Source organism: Mandrillus leucophaeus, unplaced genomic scaffold, assembly GCF_000951045.1.
Source record: "Mandrillus leucophaeus isolate KB7577 unplaced genomic scaffold, Mleu.le_1.0 Scaffold862, whole genome shotgun sequence".
Lineage (NCBI taxonomy): Eukaryota > Metazoa > Chordata > Mammalia > Primates > Cercopithecidae > Mandrillus > Mandrillus leucophaeus.
In genome coordinates this window covers 492,212-511,105 of record NW_012109386.1, presented here as the reverse complement: position 1 = coordinate 511,105, position 18,894 = coordinate 492,212, and the positions used below count along the sequence as shown (strand labels likewise).

The window sequence follows — 18,894 nt, the reverse complement described above, 5'->3', positions numbered from 1 at the left end:
GATTCTCCTGCCTCGGCCTCCCTGGTAGCTGGGACTACAGGCACTTGTCACCATGCTCGGCTAATTTTTAGTCTTTTTAGTAGAGATGGTGTTTCACCATGTTAGCCAGGATGGTCTTGATCTCCTGACCTCGTAATCCACCTGCCTCGGTCTCCCAAAGTGCTGGGATTACAGGCATGAGCCACCACGCCTGGCCACAACCATTATTATTTTATATATATATTTTTTTACTCTCAGTACAGTAGTGAATAAATGAGATATTCAACACTTTATTATAAAATAGACATTGTGTTAAATGATTTGGCCCAACTGTAGGCCGATTTAAGTGTTCTGAGCACATTTAGGTTAGGCCAGGTTGAGCTAGGTTCAGTAGGTCACATGTATTAAAATGCATTTTTAATTTATAATAAGTTTATCCAGATGCAACTTCATTATAAATTGAGAAACATCTGTACTGCTAATTCCAATCAAAATCATGAAGTTAAATTAGCTTAATTTTCAAAGTCAGATATTTATTTGAGCAACAGGAGTGGAACAGGGATCAACCTATTGCAGTTACCCTCCTCCTGGGCCAATGAGACAGCCTCCAGTGTGTTCTGACTCAACCACACCTCTGAACCCCTTTCCGCATTTAGCCACTGTTATAATTAATCTACTCAGGTCCAATTCACTTGATCCCTGGAGGTCGAGGCTGCAGTAAACTGTGAAGGTGCCACTGTACTCCAGGCTGGGCAACAGAGGGAGACTCTATCTCTAATAAAAAAGAAAAAGAAAAATATAGGGGTTATATTAGATGCTCTTTGAGGTCTTTCCAGTTCTAATATGCTTATAATCTATTGAAATAAGTTGTGAGCAATTAGGGGAACGGCAATGGTCTGTGTCCTTCTTTGGGTCTTTTACTATTGATATTATAAGGAGAAGTGAGTCAAGTGGAATTTTATAAACACAAATGCATATTCTATAATGTCCCTGGTTACTATTCTGCTCTTCAGAAAAACAGTTTTACAGATGTATTCTCAACAGTTCCCTTCTCAGTACTGAGGACACTTCTATGACTACATCTTAACCATTTGTGACTGCAAATCTATCATACTGCCCACCAGCCTATGTGAACTACTCCGGACCATCATTTCTCTCCCACTGTACAACAGATCATGAACACATGGCCAAAAATGGCATGTGATTGATCATCTTCAATGCCCAACTTAGTATTCCATAGGTTTTTCTATATTTGATTCAGTTGATAGGAAAACTCTGAAGGTGAGAGTAGGTGATGTGCACAGAGTAACACTAGATTGTAAAAATTCTAAAATGAGGCCGGGCGCAGTGGCTCACACCTGTAATCCCAGCACTTTGGGAGGCTGAGGCAGGTGGATCACCTGAGGTAGGGATTTCAAGACCAGCTTGGCCAACAGTTTCAACATGGTGAAACTCCATCTCTACTAAAAAAATATAAAAATTAGCCCAGTGTGGTGGTGTGTGCCTGTAGTCCCAGCTACGTGGGAGGCTGAGACAGGAGAACTGCTTGAACCCAGGAAGTGGAGGTTGCAGTGAGCCGAGACAGCACTACTGCACTCCAGCCTGGGCGATAGAGTGAGACTCTGTCTCAAAAATAAATAAAAATAAAAATTTTAAAATAAAAAAATAGAGCAATATTAAAGGAAGAACCCATGGAACTGAAATTACCATAGAGCCTCCTTTGGTGAGTACAGTGAGCGGAGTGATAATTTAATTGAAAATTGCATTCATTATTTAAATTTGCAGATTTTTTCTGAACTTGTGGCTCATTTGTACATATCACACCTTTGCTCTCCATGGGTTTTGTGACGAAAGAGATATTTCAGTAGCGTGGCTGGTTTTCTTGTCCGTTCCTCTGATCTCTGTTGTTGTTATTGTTAGGCGTGTGTAAAGTAACAGTAAGGCTGTGAAATTTGTCTTATGCACGGTTAGCAGCCAAGCTATTAAACATCCTGAGATGTGAAGGGCTGGAAGGGTGATTTATCAAGGTAAAATATATTACATTGTTTTGTTTCGTAGTTCTTAAAAAAATCCTCATATGAATCTTTTGTAGTCTCTCCAGTTTGGAAAATTTTTATGTAAAATGTCCATTATTCTAAATACATCTTACTAGAGGTTAAAGGACCGGACAGCACCAGCATAGGATTAAAGTGACTTCGAGTCTGGTGGGAGGTCCATTGTTGGGAACACTGAAGAACTCAAGATGCACTTCTTCCCTTATGAGATGTGGAGTCGTTCTGTTTTTATTTCATCAAAACAATATAAGTAATCAAGTGACAGAGATACATCAGAAATGATGTCAGCGGGCAGTCAGATGCCCAGAGTCACCGCCTGGAAAGTGCTGTTAGAAGCTCAAGGCCTCTGATTCCTCTGGGCTTGGTCACTGATGGAGAAGCTGACACAATTAAACCACTTTATTTTAATAGAGCTGCTTCCTATTATACCCGTGAGTATGTGCGTCACATCGTCCCAATATGTATCTTTTATAAATTTATTTGATAATGAAAGAAATAGAGGCACATACAGATGAGGAAAATGCAGATGAGTTTAGAAAGATAAAGATCCAGACAGTTTGGCCCCATGCTTGTGTTGATGTAAAAAATGGTTTTAACAACTAAAGAGTCATTGCTTACATGATACACTTCTAGGCATGACGTCACAAAAGTTTGGCCATCAGTTCTCCCCATATGCTTTTTCTTAGGGGCTGAGTTCTGGCTCAGTACATTGTTACACAGGTCCAACTCCTCAAATCGGGGCAAACATGCAGTAATGCAAATTTCAATTAAAAGTGTATGCACATAAAAGACGCGTCTGCTTTGCCCCTTGCTGCTGGCCTCTGCGCCCAGTGATGCCTCTCCTTTGCCTGTTTCTGCTCAGCAGACGCCGCGTGGACCGTGGTGCGGCACGGCGGCCCCGACGCGGTGACCGTCCGAGGTGCCCCCAGCGGGCGCCCGCGCTCGGCTGTGTCCTTCGCGTACGCGGCGGGCGCGGGGCAGCTGCGGGCCGCGGTGAGCCTGGCGGAGCACTGCGAGCAGCGGCTGGCTCTGCGCTGCGGGACCGCGCGGCGCCCGGACTCACGAGGTAAGCGCCCCGGCTGGAGGCTACGGGGGCACATGGGGCCGGGGCGCGGCGCTCGGGCTGCGAGATGCCTTTCCAGGGAGAAAAGGCCAGGGTCACTCCCGTGGCGCGTAGTTCAAAGGCCTGACCGCTCGCTCCTTCTCTTCCCGCTCTTGATTGGGCAAAAGAGCAATTGAGCGCCTTCTTGACCGCTGAGAGACGTTCAGCGTTCATGTGCGGGATTAGTGAGTGACTTGGCCTTTTGTAATTCAGGGAAGTTTTGCTAATAACTTATGACTTAGCTTTGCATTCACACTGAGGGGATAATGGCTGTAGGGCAGGTTGGGTATAGCAGAGTTCTTCATGAAGACCAGTGGGAACCAGTAACCTTCTTACTCTTCTCAGAGTCTTCCTCTGAATCTACCTGGAACGTTTGTTTCCTCCCTTTAGATTATCTGAGTATGCCTTTCCTCAGCCCCGCTACTCTCACTGTGGTCTAGGGTGAAGTAATTACTAGTGTTATTAAAAACTGTTTTCAGTGGGTGTCTCATTTTTTTGAAATTATGTCTTGAGAAATGTATACCTTAATCTTCATAAATGGAAGTAATCTTTTGGAAACTGCAGTGAGCTGTGATTGCTTCACTGCCCTCCAGCTTGGGCAGCAGAGCAACACCTTGTCTTAAAAAAACAAACAAAAACAGTGTATGTCGGTAGCATAATAAAGCCACTTTAATTTCACTCTTAAATTTTCAATACAAAATCTTTTGTTAAGTTGAAAGTGGTGTATGAGTGTCATATGAAGCTGGTTTGCGCTGATCCACTAACCCATACCTGCATTGCCTTCCCTAATCCGTCCTGGCCAGTCAGCCCCTGGAATATGCCAGACCATTTCCTCTGCCTGGATTCGCCTCTCTGTCGCCCAGGCTGAAGTGCAGTGTCACGATCTTTGCTCCCTGCAACGCCCCCCGCCCCCATCCTGGATTCAAGCCATTCTCCTACCTCAGCCTCCGTAATAGCTGGGAATACAGGCGTGTGCCTCCACGCCCGGCTAATGTTTGTATTTTTAGTAGAGACGGGGTTTCACCTTGTTGGTCAGGCTGTTCTTGAACTCCTGACCTCAGGTGATCCGCCTGCCTCAGCCTCCAAAAGTGCTGGGATTACAGGCGTGAGCCACCACGCCCGGCCCTCACACTCTTAAATCTTACCCACTGTGCTAGACCTGTGCAATCCGCAACGGGGTCCCTTCCCAGGGTGATCCCTCTCTCTTTTGGATGCCTGCCAGCCAATTTGGTCTAGTAGAAAGAGCAAAGGTCTCGTTGCATTCCAAGTTTGAAGTTCAAATGCTAAGTCTGTCACTTAGCAGCTATGGAAATTTTGGCCATTCCTTAATCTTTCTCAGACTCTGTTTCCTCTTTGATGAAATGGATCCTGTAGTACTGATCTCATGGGGTTTCTTTTATAAATGAGATAGCTTACATAAGTTCAGTAAGTAAGAAACTCTCCTTCCCAGTTCTCCAGTTTTTTAAAGTTGGCATTCCAAAACTTAATTGTTTGTTAGTTCGTTGTTATTGAATGAAGTATAGCCTTGGATTTGGCATTGTTTTAAAAAAATCGTCAGGTAATCTTTTGGAAACTACTGGGCTAGGGGCTAAAATAACACAAGAAATGGAATATTCTACTCCCGTCAGTGGTAATTTCCCTATTTCTCCTCTTTTGAAAAGATAATATATTTAAAAAAAATTTTTTTTGAGATAATTGTAGATTTACATACACTTGTGAGAAGTAAAAGAGAGAACCCAAGTAACCGTTAAGCAGTTCCCCCACCCCAAGGTGACATCTTGTAGAAGTATAGTGTAGTGCAATATCAGAGCCAGAATCTTGACATCCATACAGTCAAGATACACAGTATTTCCATCAGCACAAGAATTCCTCCTACTGGCCGGGCGCGGTGGCTCAAGCCTGTAATCCTAGCACTTTGGGAGACCGAGGCGGGTGGATCACGAGGTCAGGAGATCAAGATCATCCTGGCTAACACGGTGGAAACCCTGTCTCTACTAAAAATACAAAAAATTAGCCAGGCGTGGTGGTGGCGCCTGTAGTGCAAGCTACTTGGGAGGCTGAGGCAGGAGAATGCTGTGAACCCGGGAGGTGGAGCTTGCAGTGAGCCGAGATCCCACCACTGCACTCCAGCCTGGGTGACAGAGCGAGAATCCGTCTCAAAAAAAAAGAATTCCTCCTATTGCTTGTTAATAACCACTAATGTGTTCTTCATTTCTATGGATTTTTTTAAATTTCAAGAATGTTATGTAAACGAAATTATATAGTATGTACTCTTTGTGATTTTTTTCATTCTATGTAATCTCTTGTAGATTCATTTGCATAATTGTGTATATCAGTAATTTGTTCCTTTTCATTGCTGATTAGTAATCGGTGGCATGGATATACCAGAGTTTATTCACTCATTGAAGGGCATCTGGGTTGTTTGTTTACAGTTTGGGGCTATTATGAATAAAGTTTTTATGAACATTGTGTACAGGTTTGTGTGAACATAAGTTTTCATTTCTCTGGAATTAATGCCCCAAAGTGCAATTGGTGGGTCATATGGTAATTGCATACTTAGCTTTATAAAAAGCTACCAAATTGTCTTCTAGAATGCTTGTACCATTCCCACCAACAGTGTATGAGGATTTCATTTCCTCCACATCCTCATCAGCATTTGGTGTTACGACCATTTTTTATTTTAGCTATTCTGATAAGTGTGTAGTAATATCTTTATTGTGGTTTTAATTTGTGTCTCCCTGATGTCTAATAATATTGAGCATGTTTTATATGCTTATTTGCCATATGTATATCCTTTTCAGTGAGATAGATGTCTGTGAATGTGTTTTTGTTGTTGTTCCGTTTTCTAATTGAATCGTTTGGATTTGTTTGTTTTGTTACTGTTGAATTTTCAGTTCTTTATATATTCTAGATACTAGCCCTGTGTTGGATATGTGATTTGCAAATATTTTTTCAAAAGTTTTAATTTTGATGAGATTCAGTTTATCATGTTTTCCTTTTACGGATTGTACACATCATGTCAATTCTAAAAATTCTTTACCTAACCCGAAATTCCAATTCCAAAGATTTTTGAAATTTTTTCCTAAAAGTTTTATAGTTTTACCTTTTACTTTTAATTCCATGCCCTATTTTGGGACACACTTTATATAAGCTGTGAGAGTTGCTTCTCTCTCACTCTCTCTGACTATGAATGTTCAGTTGCTCCAGAACCATTTGTTGAAAAGGCTTTCCTTCCTGCATTGATTACATTTTAAATAGTGTTAAAAATTGGTTGAACTTACTTGTGTGGTGGGTCTGTTTCTGCATTCTTTATCTGTTTCATTAATTTGTATCCCTCCACCAATATCACCCTGACTTGAACATAGTACCTGTATAGCAGGGTTGACTTATTCCTCCTGCTTTATTCTTCTTTTTCAAGATTCTTTAAGTAAGTCTGCAACTTTCCTCATTCTGTATAAATGTTATAATAAATTTGTTTATGTCTACAAATGTCTACAAACGTCTTGCTAGAATTTTTATGGGCGTGACATTAAACATAATAGCTCAATGTAGGGAAAATTGGTGTTTTACTATTTTGAGTCTTCCAATCCATGAACATGAGATCTCTTTCCATTTATTTGGATCTTTGATTTCTTGCCTCAGCATTTTGTAATTTTTAGCATCCAGCGATTATATGTTTTATAAGTATGCTTAGGCATTTATTTAGTTTCTTGATTGATTGTAAGTGCTGTTGTGCTTTAAATTTCTGTTTACATATGTTTGTTGTTAGAATATAGAAATGTAATTAACTGTTCCATACTAATCTTATATTCTCTTACTTTTTTGAACTTAATTTTTTTTAGATTCCTTGAGATTTTCTATATGGGAAATCATGTCATCTGCAAGTAGAGTCAGCTTTATTTCTTCCTTGTCAATCTGTATGGAGTTAATTTATTTTTCTTGCTTTACTGCAATACCTACATTTTCAGTACTAGGTTGAACTAGAGTGATGAGGGCAGACATCCTTGCCTTGCTTCCTGTCTTAGGGGAAAAGCATTCATTCTTTTTTCCCACGTTATGTTGAGGTAGTTCCCTTTTATTCCTGGTTGGCTGACAGGTTTTATTTTGAAAGGACATTGGATTTTTGTCAAATGTCTTTTCTGTGTCAATTGGTATTAAAAGATTGTATTTCTTCTTTTGTCTGTTGACATATTGAATCAGCTTTGCATAACTAGAGCAACTCCTATTTGGCCATAATTTATAATTCAAAAAATACATTTCAAATGTGTTTGGTTTGTTAATATTTTATTGAATATTTTTGCATTCAAATTCATAAGAGATATTGATATGTAGTTTTCTTTTCTCATATTGTCTTTATCTGGTTTCAGTATCGGGACAATACTGCCTACATAAAATAAATTTGCTAGCATTCTCTAGTCTCCTGTTTTCTGGAAGAGATTATGTAAAATCAACTTTAATTTTTCTTTAAACATTTGGTAGAATTCTGCAGTAAGGCCCAGCAGGGTGACTCAACACCTGTGATCCCAGCACTTTGGGAGGCTAAGGCAGATGGATCACTTGAGGTCAGGAGTTTGAGACCTGCCTGGCCAACATGGTGAAACCCCCTCTCCACTAAAAATACAAAAATCAGCTGGGCAGGGTAGCGCATGCCTATAATCCCAGCTACTCAGGAGGCTGAGGCAGGAGAATCGCTTGAACTTGGGAGGCGGAGGTTGTAGTGAGCCAGGATCACACCACTGCACTCCAGCCTGGGCAACAGAACGAGAGTTCATCTCAAAAAAAAAAAAAAAAAAAAAAAAATTCTCCAGTAAAACCATCTGGGCCAAGAGATTTTTTTTTTCAGTCATTTTAAATTATGAATTCAATTTTCTTAAGAGTTATAATTACTTAAATTACCTATTTCATGTTAGGTGAATTGTGGTAGTTTGTACTTTTTCAGAAATTTGTCCATTAATCTAAATTGTCAAGTTGATTTGTGTGGAATTATTTATAGTATTTTCTTATTATTCGTTTGATGTCTGCAGCATCTGTAGTGATAGCCACTTAAATTTCTCATATTCGTAGTTTGTCTCATCTTTTTTTATGTCAGTCTTGATAGTTTTTCAGTCTTACTGTTTTTTAGAACTAGATTTTCATTTCATGATTTTCTCTATTATTTGTCTGTTTCAAATTTTATTGACATCTGCTCTTTGTTATCTCCTTCCTTCAGCTTGTATGAGTTAATTTTATTTTATTTTGTAGTTTCTAGAGGTAAGAACTTACATTATTGGCTTTAGGGCTTTCTTCTTTCCTAATGTAAGCATTTACTGCTAAATTTTCCCTATCAACACAGTTTTACCTACATTTCACATATTTTGATAAGTTGTATTCTCATTTTCATTTAGTTTTTCATGTAGTTTCATTTTCATTTAGGTATTTTAATAAATTTCTCTGAAGCATATTCGTTGACCTATAGCTTATTTAGAAGTGTATTTTTAAAAATTTCTAAGTGTTTAGAGATTTCCGTTTTGTCTTTCTGGTATTGATTTCCAGTTTGATTCTATTATGCTTAGAGAATATACTTTGTGTGATTTTAGTTCTTTTAAATATGTCGAGGTTTGTTTTGTTCCCCGGGATATGGTCTGTCTTCTAAATGTCTCATGGACATTTGAAAAAAATGTATATTCTGCTATTCTTAAGTTGAGTATTCTGTATGTATTTCAATGAGATCCTGTTGGTTGATTATGTTATTCAGATCTTCTATGTCCTTGCTGACTTTTTGTCCAGTAGTTCTATCAGTTGCTAAGAGAGACATTTGAAATCTGTACTATAATTGTGGATCTGTTTATTTTTCCATTCTGTTCCATCAGTTTTCTTATATTAATAGGCTTTATATTTTTGAGCAATTTTAAGTTTACATAAAAATTGAGCAGAAAGTACTAAAAGCATATGATTTTTATTCTTTAGCTTGTTGATCTGATGGACTATATTAGTTAATTTTTAAATGTTAAAGGCATATATAGAGTAAATCCCACTTGGTTGTGGTATTTATTTTTATACATTGTTGGGTTCAGTTTGCTAATATTTTTAAAGGATTGCTTCATCCATATTCAGGAGAGAGATTAGTTTGCAGTTTACTTTTTTGTAAGGTTTTGCTGGTTTGGGTATTAGGGTAATGCTGGCCCATGGAATGAGTTAAGAAATAGTCACTCTGCTTCTATTTTCTGCAACAGATTGTGGAAAATTGGTATCATTTATTTCTCCAATATTGATAGAATTCACCAGTGAATCATCTAGGCTTGGTACCTTCTGTTTGAGAAAGTTATTAATTACTGGCTTAGTTAAAAATTTTGTTTTCTCTTGAGACTTTCTCTTTCACCATGTTTTATTATTTAGAAATGTGTTTTTAAATTTTTTGGTATTTGAGGATATTTCAATTCTCTTTCTGCTATTTTTAGTTTAATTTCATTCTGATTCAGGAACATACCTTTTATGATTTCTATTCTTTTAAATTTGGTAAAGGGTTCTGTGGCCTAGAATGTGGTTTAACTTAATGAATTGTGCATTTGTCTTTGAGTACAGTGTGTATTCTCCAGTGTCTGGACAAAGTATTGTGTAATGTTAATTGAATTCTAAAGTATTCAGTTAGATCCAGTTGACTGATAGTGCTGTTCAGTTCAAATCTATCCTTAATGATTTTCTTCCTGCTAAGTCTGTCACTTACTCATAGAGGGGTGTTGAAGTCTCCAGTGGTAATAATGGATGTGTCTCTCTGTCCTTGCAGTTCTATTGTTTTCCCCTAATATATTTTGACTCTTCTGTTGCTAGATATATACACGGTATTATTATATCTTCTTGTTATATTAACCCCTTTGTTATCATGTAATGCCCTTTTTCATCTCTGATAATTTTCCTTGCTCTGCAGTTGGCTTTGTCTAAAATTAATTTAGATACTCTGGCTTTCTTTTGGTTAGTGTTAGTATGGTGTATCTTTCTCTAGCTCTTTAAATCTACTTGCTATTTTATATTTAAAGAGGATTTCAGTAGACAACATATAGGTGGATCAAGATTTTTGTTGTTGTTGTTGCTGTCCACTCTGACAGCCTCTGTCTTAATTGGTATATTCAGACTGTTTACATTTAAAGTGATTATTAGTACTTGGATTAATATTTGACATACTGTAACTCTTTTTTATTTATTGCCCTTGTTTCTTCTTTTTTCCCTGACTTCCTCTCTCATATTTTTTTGTTTTAATTGAGCATTTAATATGATTCCGTATCCTCACTTCTCCTAGAATATTAATTACATTTCTTTGTAATTGTTTTAGTGGTAGCCTTTGAGTATGAAATATACATTATAACAATCTACTTTCAAATAACACTATTCCACTTCATTAATGGTGCTGGTACTTTATAACACAGTATTTCCAATCCTTCTGTCTTATTTTGTATTACATTGCTATCATTCATTTTACTTATTCATAAGCCATAATCACCCAATACACTGTTAGAATTATCTAGAACTAACTGTTACCTATTACATCAATTAAGAAGAAGACACTAGATTTTATTTTACCTATATTGTTTTTCTCTTCTCTGAGGAACTTCTGTTAACACTACTTACAAGGTAGGTCTACTGGAGAAAGATTTCCTCAATTTCTGTTCATCTAAGACAGTCTTCTACTTTACTATTTAGGATAATTTTACTGGATATTGAATTCTATATTAGTGTGTGTTTTCTCTCAACAGTTTAAATATTTCACTTCACTATCTTCTTGCTTGCATGGTTTCTTAAGAGAAATCTGGCATAATTCTCATTCTTGCTCCTATATAGATATTTTATTTTACTCTGGTTTATTTCAATAGTTTATTTTTAAAAGATTTTATTTTAATTTTAAGAAAGTCTTTGATTTTTTGCATTGTGAATATGAGATGCCTAGGTAACCTGCTTGGTGTTTGCTGAGATTCCTGAACCTATGGTTTCGTGTCTGTCATTAATTTTAAAACATTCTCAACTGTCATTATTTTAAATATTCTGGTTCTCACTCTCTCCCTTCTATTTCTGGTATTTCCATTATGGGTTACATGGGTTATACCATTTGAAATTGTCCAACAGGTCTGGGCACGGTGGCTCACGCCTATAATCCCAGCACTTTGGGAGGCCAAGGCGGGCGGATCATGAGGTCAGGGGATCGATACCATCCTAGCTAACATGGTGAAAACCCATCTCTGTATTTTTTGTAAAAATACAAAAAATTAGCCGGGTGTGGTGGCGGGCGCCTGTAGTCCCAGCTACTCGGGAGGCTGAGGCAGGAGAATGGCGTGAACCCGGGGGGCAGAGCTTGCAGTGAGCCGAGATCCGGCCACTGCACTCTGGCCCAGGCGACAGAGCGAGACGCGAGACTCTGTCTCAAAAAAAAAAAAAAATTGTCCAATGGGTTTTGGATATTAAGTTTCATTTTTCATTCTTTTTCTCTTTGTGTTTAATGGAAAATTTTTATTGCCATCTCTTCAAACTCACTGATTCTTTCCTCCCACTTCCCAGTCTTCCCAGTCTTTCTGAGAGATTTCATATCTTTGTTTATAATACCTATCTGTTCTTGCATGTTGCCCCCACTTTTTCAACATAGAGCCCTTAGCATATTATTATTTCAAATTCCTTATCCGATATTTCCAAATCTGTTATATCTGCGTGTTTGCTTGATTTGTCTCATAAGATTGTATTGTTTGGCTTTAGCATACCTTGCAATTTTCTGTTGAAAGCCAGACATGTTGTATTGGCAGAGGAACTGAGGTAAGGAGGCCTTTAAAGTAAGGTTTTATGTTTATCTGGTTAGTAGTTAGGCTGTGTTTGCTCTATGTATAACTGTGGTGTCACAGGCTAAATTTTCCACTAAGATTCTTTTATTTTTCTTTCTTCCGTTTTATTTGAGTTTCCCTAGAGACTCTGTCTTAAATAGGGTCTAAAATTGACAGCTGTTTCATTTTTAGTCTCCTGTTACTATACAGGTAACTTACTGATGTGATGGTAAGGTGTGAGGAGAGGAGAAGCATCCTATATTCTTTTTTTATTTTATTTTATTTTTTTTTGAGACGGGGTCTCTCTCTGTCACCCAGGCTGGAGTGCAGTGGCACGATCTCGTCTCACTACAAGCTCTGCCTCCCGGGTTCATACCATTCTCCTGCCTCAGCCTCCTGAATAGCTGGGACTACAGGCGCCGCCACCACGCCCGGCTAATTTTTTGTTATTTTTAGTAGAGATGGGGTTTCACCATGTTAACCAGGATGGTCTCAATCTCCTGACCTCATGATCCACCCGCCTCGGCCTCCCAAAGTGCTGGGATTACAGGCATGAGCCACCATGCCCGGCCAAAGCATCCTATACTCTTATGATTATGTCAGTCTTTTAGAGAACCTGTCTTCCTGGACTGTGACCTTCCGAGTGCTTCTCAGCTTCCTTCCCCTTCGCTTGGGTGAGAAAAGAAGGGTAGAGGGGGCTGGTGCTGGGTATTTCCATTCCCCTAGGTGGTTTAGGCTCTAGTAAACTAGTTTTTTGGGCGGTTAGAATGTTGTTAAGGAGAACATAATGTTCTGCGCTTATTTCAAAAATGTTTACTCCTTCCCTCCTCCTGCTGGAGACATAAGAGCATTCTTCTCCTATCTTTATTCTGAGAACTTGATGGGGCTCTTTCTGGAGATAAAACTCATGAAGGTGTGTTGACCCTCTGAGGCTCATCCCCCACTCTAGGAGTTTTTAATCTCTGTAGCTTGTCCTTGCTCGGTATCCACCAATTGCTCCATTACATTGTAAGTGCTTTTACCAGACTCCACCATCTGCTTTGGCTCCATTAGCTGTGATCCTGTTTTCACTTGTCTCTGCAGCTTTAGGAGTAATGTTTGCCCTATGACTTTAACTCTCTAATGGATCTAAGAAGAATTGTTTATTTTTAGTTAGTTCAGCTTTTCTCTTGTTGTGAGAATGGGAGTGATGACTTCCAGACACTTAGCGTCATGTCAGATTGGAAACCCGGAAGTCTCGATTTTTGCTTCATTTTTTAAGGGTCGATTGTTTCTTGCATATGCATTTATGTCTTCCTGGTGACTGTTTTTTTAAAAACAAATCATTATGTAATGTCCCTGTTTGCTTCTAGTATTTTTGATCTGAAGTTTGTTTTATGAGGTAACTATTCTGCTTTCTCTCAAAGTTAATTTTGCAGAGTATTTTTTCCATCCTTTTGCTTTTAAGCTACCTATGTTTATTTGGAAGTGAGTTTCTTATAAATCTCTAGTTGTGTTATTTTTTTTCAGTTCACTCTGCCAGTGTCTAACTTTTGTTATATTTTAACCATTTACATTTAATTTTTATAATCTTCTTACTGATTGCTTGATATTATAGTGTACATATGTGACTTATCACAGTCAACTTAAATATTTTCACTCATATAATGAAATATGGAATCCTTATTTCTATTTAGGTCCTTTATCTTCCCCACTTCTATATATCATTGTCTTGAGTATCATATGGTATTACAATTTTTGTGTCAATTATCATATGTCATTTCAAAAATTAATGATAAGGATAGTCTATTATATTTACCCATATTTCTTCTCTTTTCATTTTTCTCCTGATGTTCCAAGAATCCTTCGTTATAATTTCTTTTCCTTTTGAAAAACCTCCTTTAGCCATTCTTTAGGGAATGTCTGCTAGCGACAAATTATTTTAGTTTTCTTTTGTGTTAAAAAGGTTTTATTTCCATTTTATTCTTGAAGGATAGTTTCTCTGGATATAGAATTTATAGTTGACAATTTTTTTCTATCAGCCCTGAAAAAATTATGCCATTCCTTCTGGTTCTATAATTTCAGATGAGTAATCTACTATCATTCAAATTAGGGTTCTTTTTACAGGTAATGTGTTCTTCTCTCAGGCTGCTTTCAAGATTTTTTTGTTTTGTTTCCAATAAGTTCAATTATGATAGATCTTGGCGTGGATATTTTTGGGTCTAACCTTTTTTGGACTTACATAGCTTCTTAAATCTGTGGGTTAATATGTTTTACCTTACGTGGGAAGTTTATAGCCAGTATTTTTTTGGTACTCTTTCAGCACACTTTCTTCTCTCTTTTTGAGATTCTGGTATTGTCTGATAGAACCCTATGGCTCAGTTCTTTTTATATTCAGTCTGTTTTCTCTTTTTTGGTCAGGGTAGATAAAGCCTATTGATGGGTCCTAAAGTTCAGTGATTCTGTCCTCTGTGTTTTCACTCTATTCTTGAGCCGATTCAGCATTTTTTTAAAGTTATGTTATTGTATTTTCCAGTCCCGGGGTCCTAACCTTCCTCTGTCTACCTTTCAGAATCCTCTTCGGGTGTCTTCTGTATTATTTCCAGAATGTATCATTATCCTTGGTGGAAATAGCAGGGATAGACAAGTCTACAAGATCTTTTATCAGTCTAGAAGTTCCCCCCTTACGTCTTTTTGTTACTGTTTCTAAAAAATATATTTTTACCACTTTATGGGAAATATGGGAGATTTAGATGTAAATTTACATTTGTACATTAGGATAGAATGAGTGTTTTGCTCTTTAATCCGCGAGAGTTTAATGGTGAAGTTGATAATTTTTAAAGTGGCATTCTAAGAAGAGTATATTAATTTTTGAAATATCTGTTACTTTGTAGTGATAAGCTGTTAGCATATTTTAAAAAGATTCCTGATACTAATTCCCCTTTAAATTTTCCCAGATTGCTTTTTTTTTTTTTTTTTTGGCAGAGGGGCAGGTGGTGGATAGCGGTGGTGGTCATGAATGCAGAGATCTTATCTATGAATGAGTTATAATTGAGTTGTAATAAGCAGTAAGGTGGAAGCTAAGTTCCAGATCTCAATTCATATTCCAATGGTAACAACCTATTGAAATTTGAAAAACAGCACCAAATGACCAAGCATGTTTAAAAAACTGGTTGAGTTTATCCAGTTTCATTTTCCTCATGCCCTAATTTGTGATGACTGCAACATGTGGCTCCTGACCCCCTTCCTTTTTTAAGATAGGTGGCCTGACACCTGCTTTTTAAATTATCCTAACTTTACTGTGATATGCAGTCCATCACCCCAATCTTCCCCCAACCCTGCGCAACCCCTGGCAGCATCCCTTGTCCTAACATGCAGTTCCGTAGATCTAAGTTAGTGTCTGGCTCTATCATTTAATCCTTGTCAGTGCTGAGGAGGAGGTGTACTCGTCAGAGCTGTAGTTGACCCAGGGCACTTTGTTTCTTTGCATAAGAAACCTCTAACCTCAGAGATGAGAAAAGCCTATCAATGTCATTCCTTAACTTCCAAATAGAGTCAGGACATCCAATGCAAAAAAAACAAATACCTGTAAAAATTCGTAAGTCCTGAAAGAGAGTACCACATCTTTCCAAATGTGTAATATACAGGTAGCAAAAAAGATGGGATGAGATAAATCAGTGTCTTTGTATAATATTAAACTTTCTCAATGAACATTTCATAATTTCAAATACATCTTATCTTTAGTGTGCAAATTACTCTGATATTTATTTTAATGGTGAATGTTTTTTGAATGTTATTTCTATAGAAAGTATACATCACATACAACTGACTGATTTCTAATAGAAGAAAAATAGATGGGAATCATTTAAGCCTGGATATTGAAATATTGGGGGGGGGAACCATTGGTTAGCATGCTTAAAGAAACATCTTTGTTTCAGAGGTAAAATGTAAGTTTTTAAGTATAGTCTCATCTTCTCTCTGTCTCTCACACACACATACTTTACACCTGGGAGTAAAGGGAGTTACATGGGGAGGGTGGTAGTGAGGGACAAAGTAGATGTCATCTTTCTCATGCTTGTCTTTCAGATGGAACCCCACTGAGCTGGTGGGTTGGAAGAACCAATGAAACACACACTTACTGGGGAGGTTCTCTGCCTGATGCTCAAAAGTGTACTTGTGGATTAGAGGGGAACTGCATTGATTCTCAGTATTACTGCAACTGTGATGCTGGCCGGAATGAATGGTGATTTCTATATGATTTCCCTGCACAAAAATGTGGTTTTTATTCTTTAATTATGCATAGTTAATTAAATGTCAGACAAGCTGATACAATAAGGTAACTAGATTAAAGTATGTTCAAGCAAGCTGAAATACAAGTTTTGATGAAATATGATCAGTTAATCTAAGGACTAAATTTTATGACAGAAGATTTACTAGTTCATTGTGAATACTGTATAATGTGTTTTTTATTTTTCCTAAAATAGAAACAGCTGGTAAGTTTTCCACTCACTGGAAATCAAATATCATTCTCTGGGAAGTTTAGTTTAGTTACCTAGTATTCATGTGGCAATTCAAAAAGCAGATTCCTCCAAATCTTTGTCTTAAATTGATTTGGGATATAATGCTGCATATTCTGTCATTCTTTTAGAAATTAACATTAACATTAACACAGTAAACTCTGAGAGGTCCTGCATAAAAGGACTGTTTATTTTGTAGAAGCAACAATTTCCCACATTCATTGACATCTTCTTTAGTGCAATAGCAAAGCTGCAAGCACCAAGTGTTCTATAGACCACACTTTGAAACAACTAACATAGAATTTCAGGAGTTTGAAAGTTATATTGTATGCTTTCCTTTGAGCAGAAAAACATTTCTCATGTAGATTGCAGTGCCTCTTTTTCAGAAGTTCTTTTTGAGGTTATTCTTGAAATGCATATTGGTTTTCTTTTAATTTGTAATATGTACATGTTTTCAATCTTTGGGTTTATGTCAGCAACTTAAAAAGCATTGTCATAAAACAACTAGATCATGTAGAGTACATGCTTTAGAAAAAAACTTAAGCCAGGTACTGTGGCTCACACCTGTAATCACAGCACTTTGGGGAGGCCAAGGCGGGTGGATCACCTGAGGTCAGGAGGTTGAGAACAGTCTGACCACTGCGGCAAAACCCCGTCTCCACTGAAAATACAAAAATTAGCTGGGTGTGGCGGTGTGTGCCTGTGGTCCCAGCTACTCAGGCTGAGACAGGAGAATTGCTTAACCCGGGAGGTGGAGGTTGCAGTGAGCCGATATCACGCCACTGCACTCCAGCCTGGGTGACAGAGCAAGACTCCACCTCAAAAAAAATCCAAGTGTCAATCCAGGTGTCAGTATAATTGATTTGGACGTAAAATAGCTAATCTAAGCAGTAATTTGATTCCTGAAAATTGAGTTGATTGTTTGGCCTACATGGTAATCCACTTTTTTATTTGGCATAAAAAGTCTACTTTGCATCACTTTAAAAAATATTGTGAAATTGGGAAAACTCACTTTAATCTACTGGAGCTTTCTATAGAATACATACTATACATTTACATGGATATTATTTTTAATCTTCCTCAAGTTCAGAATTACAAAATGATATAGATTTATGAGACAGTCTTTTTCAATATTTTGATGTACAATCCTAATATAACTTTCTGTTACTTAAAAATGAACGCAGTTTTAGTGCAGTGAGTAACAGTAACAGATGTGATCCATAGTTTCAAATCTAGCCACCGGTAAGTTTCAGGTGTGAAATAATTTCCCATCAGTTAAAATGGTTTTGTACAATATTTTGTATGATGTACATTTTAAAGTGTCTGGTATGATAATGTGATGATGTGTGTTAGCTTTGGGCTCTGTAATGAGACAAACAGCCACCTTCAAATCTTTTGACGGACATCTTTAACAATCCTAGAAATTTTCATTTTCTCCATTCCACAAGGGGCTCCTGCCTGTGAGGGCTCCAGCCCTCCAGCTCCTGCCTGTTCAGAAGACCTCCAGCTCATTGGTCTGTTCCCACCCCATTCTCTACAGGTCAGAGAGGAGAGCATTGGCAGGTTATTGCAAGAAAGACGGAATGGCATATATGCTAGTGGCTTTATAACTTAGTTAGAATAATGTTAACCGTTTTGTTTTGTTTTTGTTTTGAGACGGAGTCTCGCTCTGTCACCCAGGCAGGAGTGCAGTGGCGTGATCTCGACTCACTGCAACCTGCGCCTCCCGAATTCAAGCGATTCTCCTGCCTCAGCTTCCCGAGTAGCTGGGATTACACCCGCACGCCACGCCCGGCTAATTTTTGTATTTTTAGTAGAGACGGGGTTTCACTATTGGCCAGACTGGTCAACCGTTTTTTTGTTACAGAACCTTCTGTTAATTATTAAGTGCACACTTTATTGTAGACTTCACATATGCTTAGGGCAGTAACCAGAGGAACGTATCACTTGGAGCCACCTGTGTTGAGTGACCCTCCCATGAACTGAGTTTGAGGAGAGGGGTGGGAGAAACTGAGTTGGGTGCAGGTCCTCTGATACCCTTAGCCATGTCACTTCAGCACTGTAAACGGCTGCACTGGTGTGACTGAAGACCTGGGCTTTCATTTGGAAAAAAAATTTAGGAGAGAAGCAGGTTTTAAAAATTAACTCCCCTCCTACATTCAGAAGGGAGCATTGTGGAGTTATTTGCTTTTTGACCTTATTTTATTTACTTTGCAGCTTCCAGTAGACAGGTCTATCCAACAGTAAGACCATAAGCATTCTCAAATCCTATCCCAACTCTTGCCGACTATGTTTTGTAAATGTGGGGGTGTGTATGGGGGTGGGGGGGGGTGGGAAATTACAATTTCTATTTTAATTTTTCAAATACAATTGATTTTTCAGTTTATAAAAATGGAATTTACCAGTCTCATAAAATGAAAAGATTTATAATTGTAATAATTTAGATTAAGGTGTAGACATAAGAACCTAAATCTTAGTCTTTATTA

General features: G+C 37.9%; 1 protein-coding gene across 2 annotated transcripts in view; it reads left to right on the top strand.

Annotated features, from left to right (window-relative positions):
* CNTNAP3 (contactin associated protein-like 3) overlaps positions 1-18,894 on the top strand; it is a 229,914-nt gene that overhangs the window by 162,786 nt on the left and 48,234 nt on the right. The window contains exons 12-13 of one of the 2 annotated variants that reach the window (XM_011968882.1): positions 2,896-3,099; positions 15,978-16,134. In XM_011968882.1, the coding sequence (XP_011824272.1) occupies positions 2,896-3,099; positions 15,978-16,134 (361 nt within the window). The remainder of the gene's footprint in view (positions 1-2,895; positions 3,100-15,977; positions 16,135-18,894) is intronic. The other variant, XM_011968883.1, reaches the window with a different exon arrangement.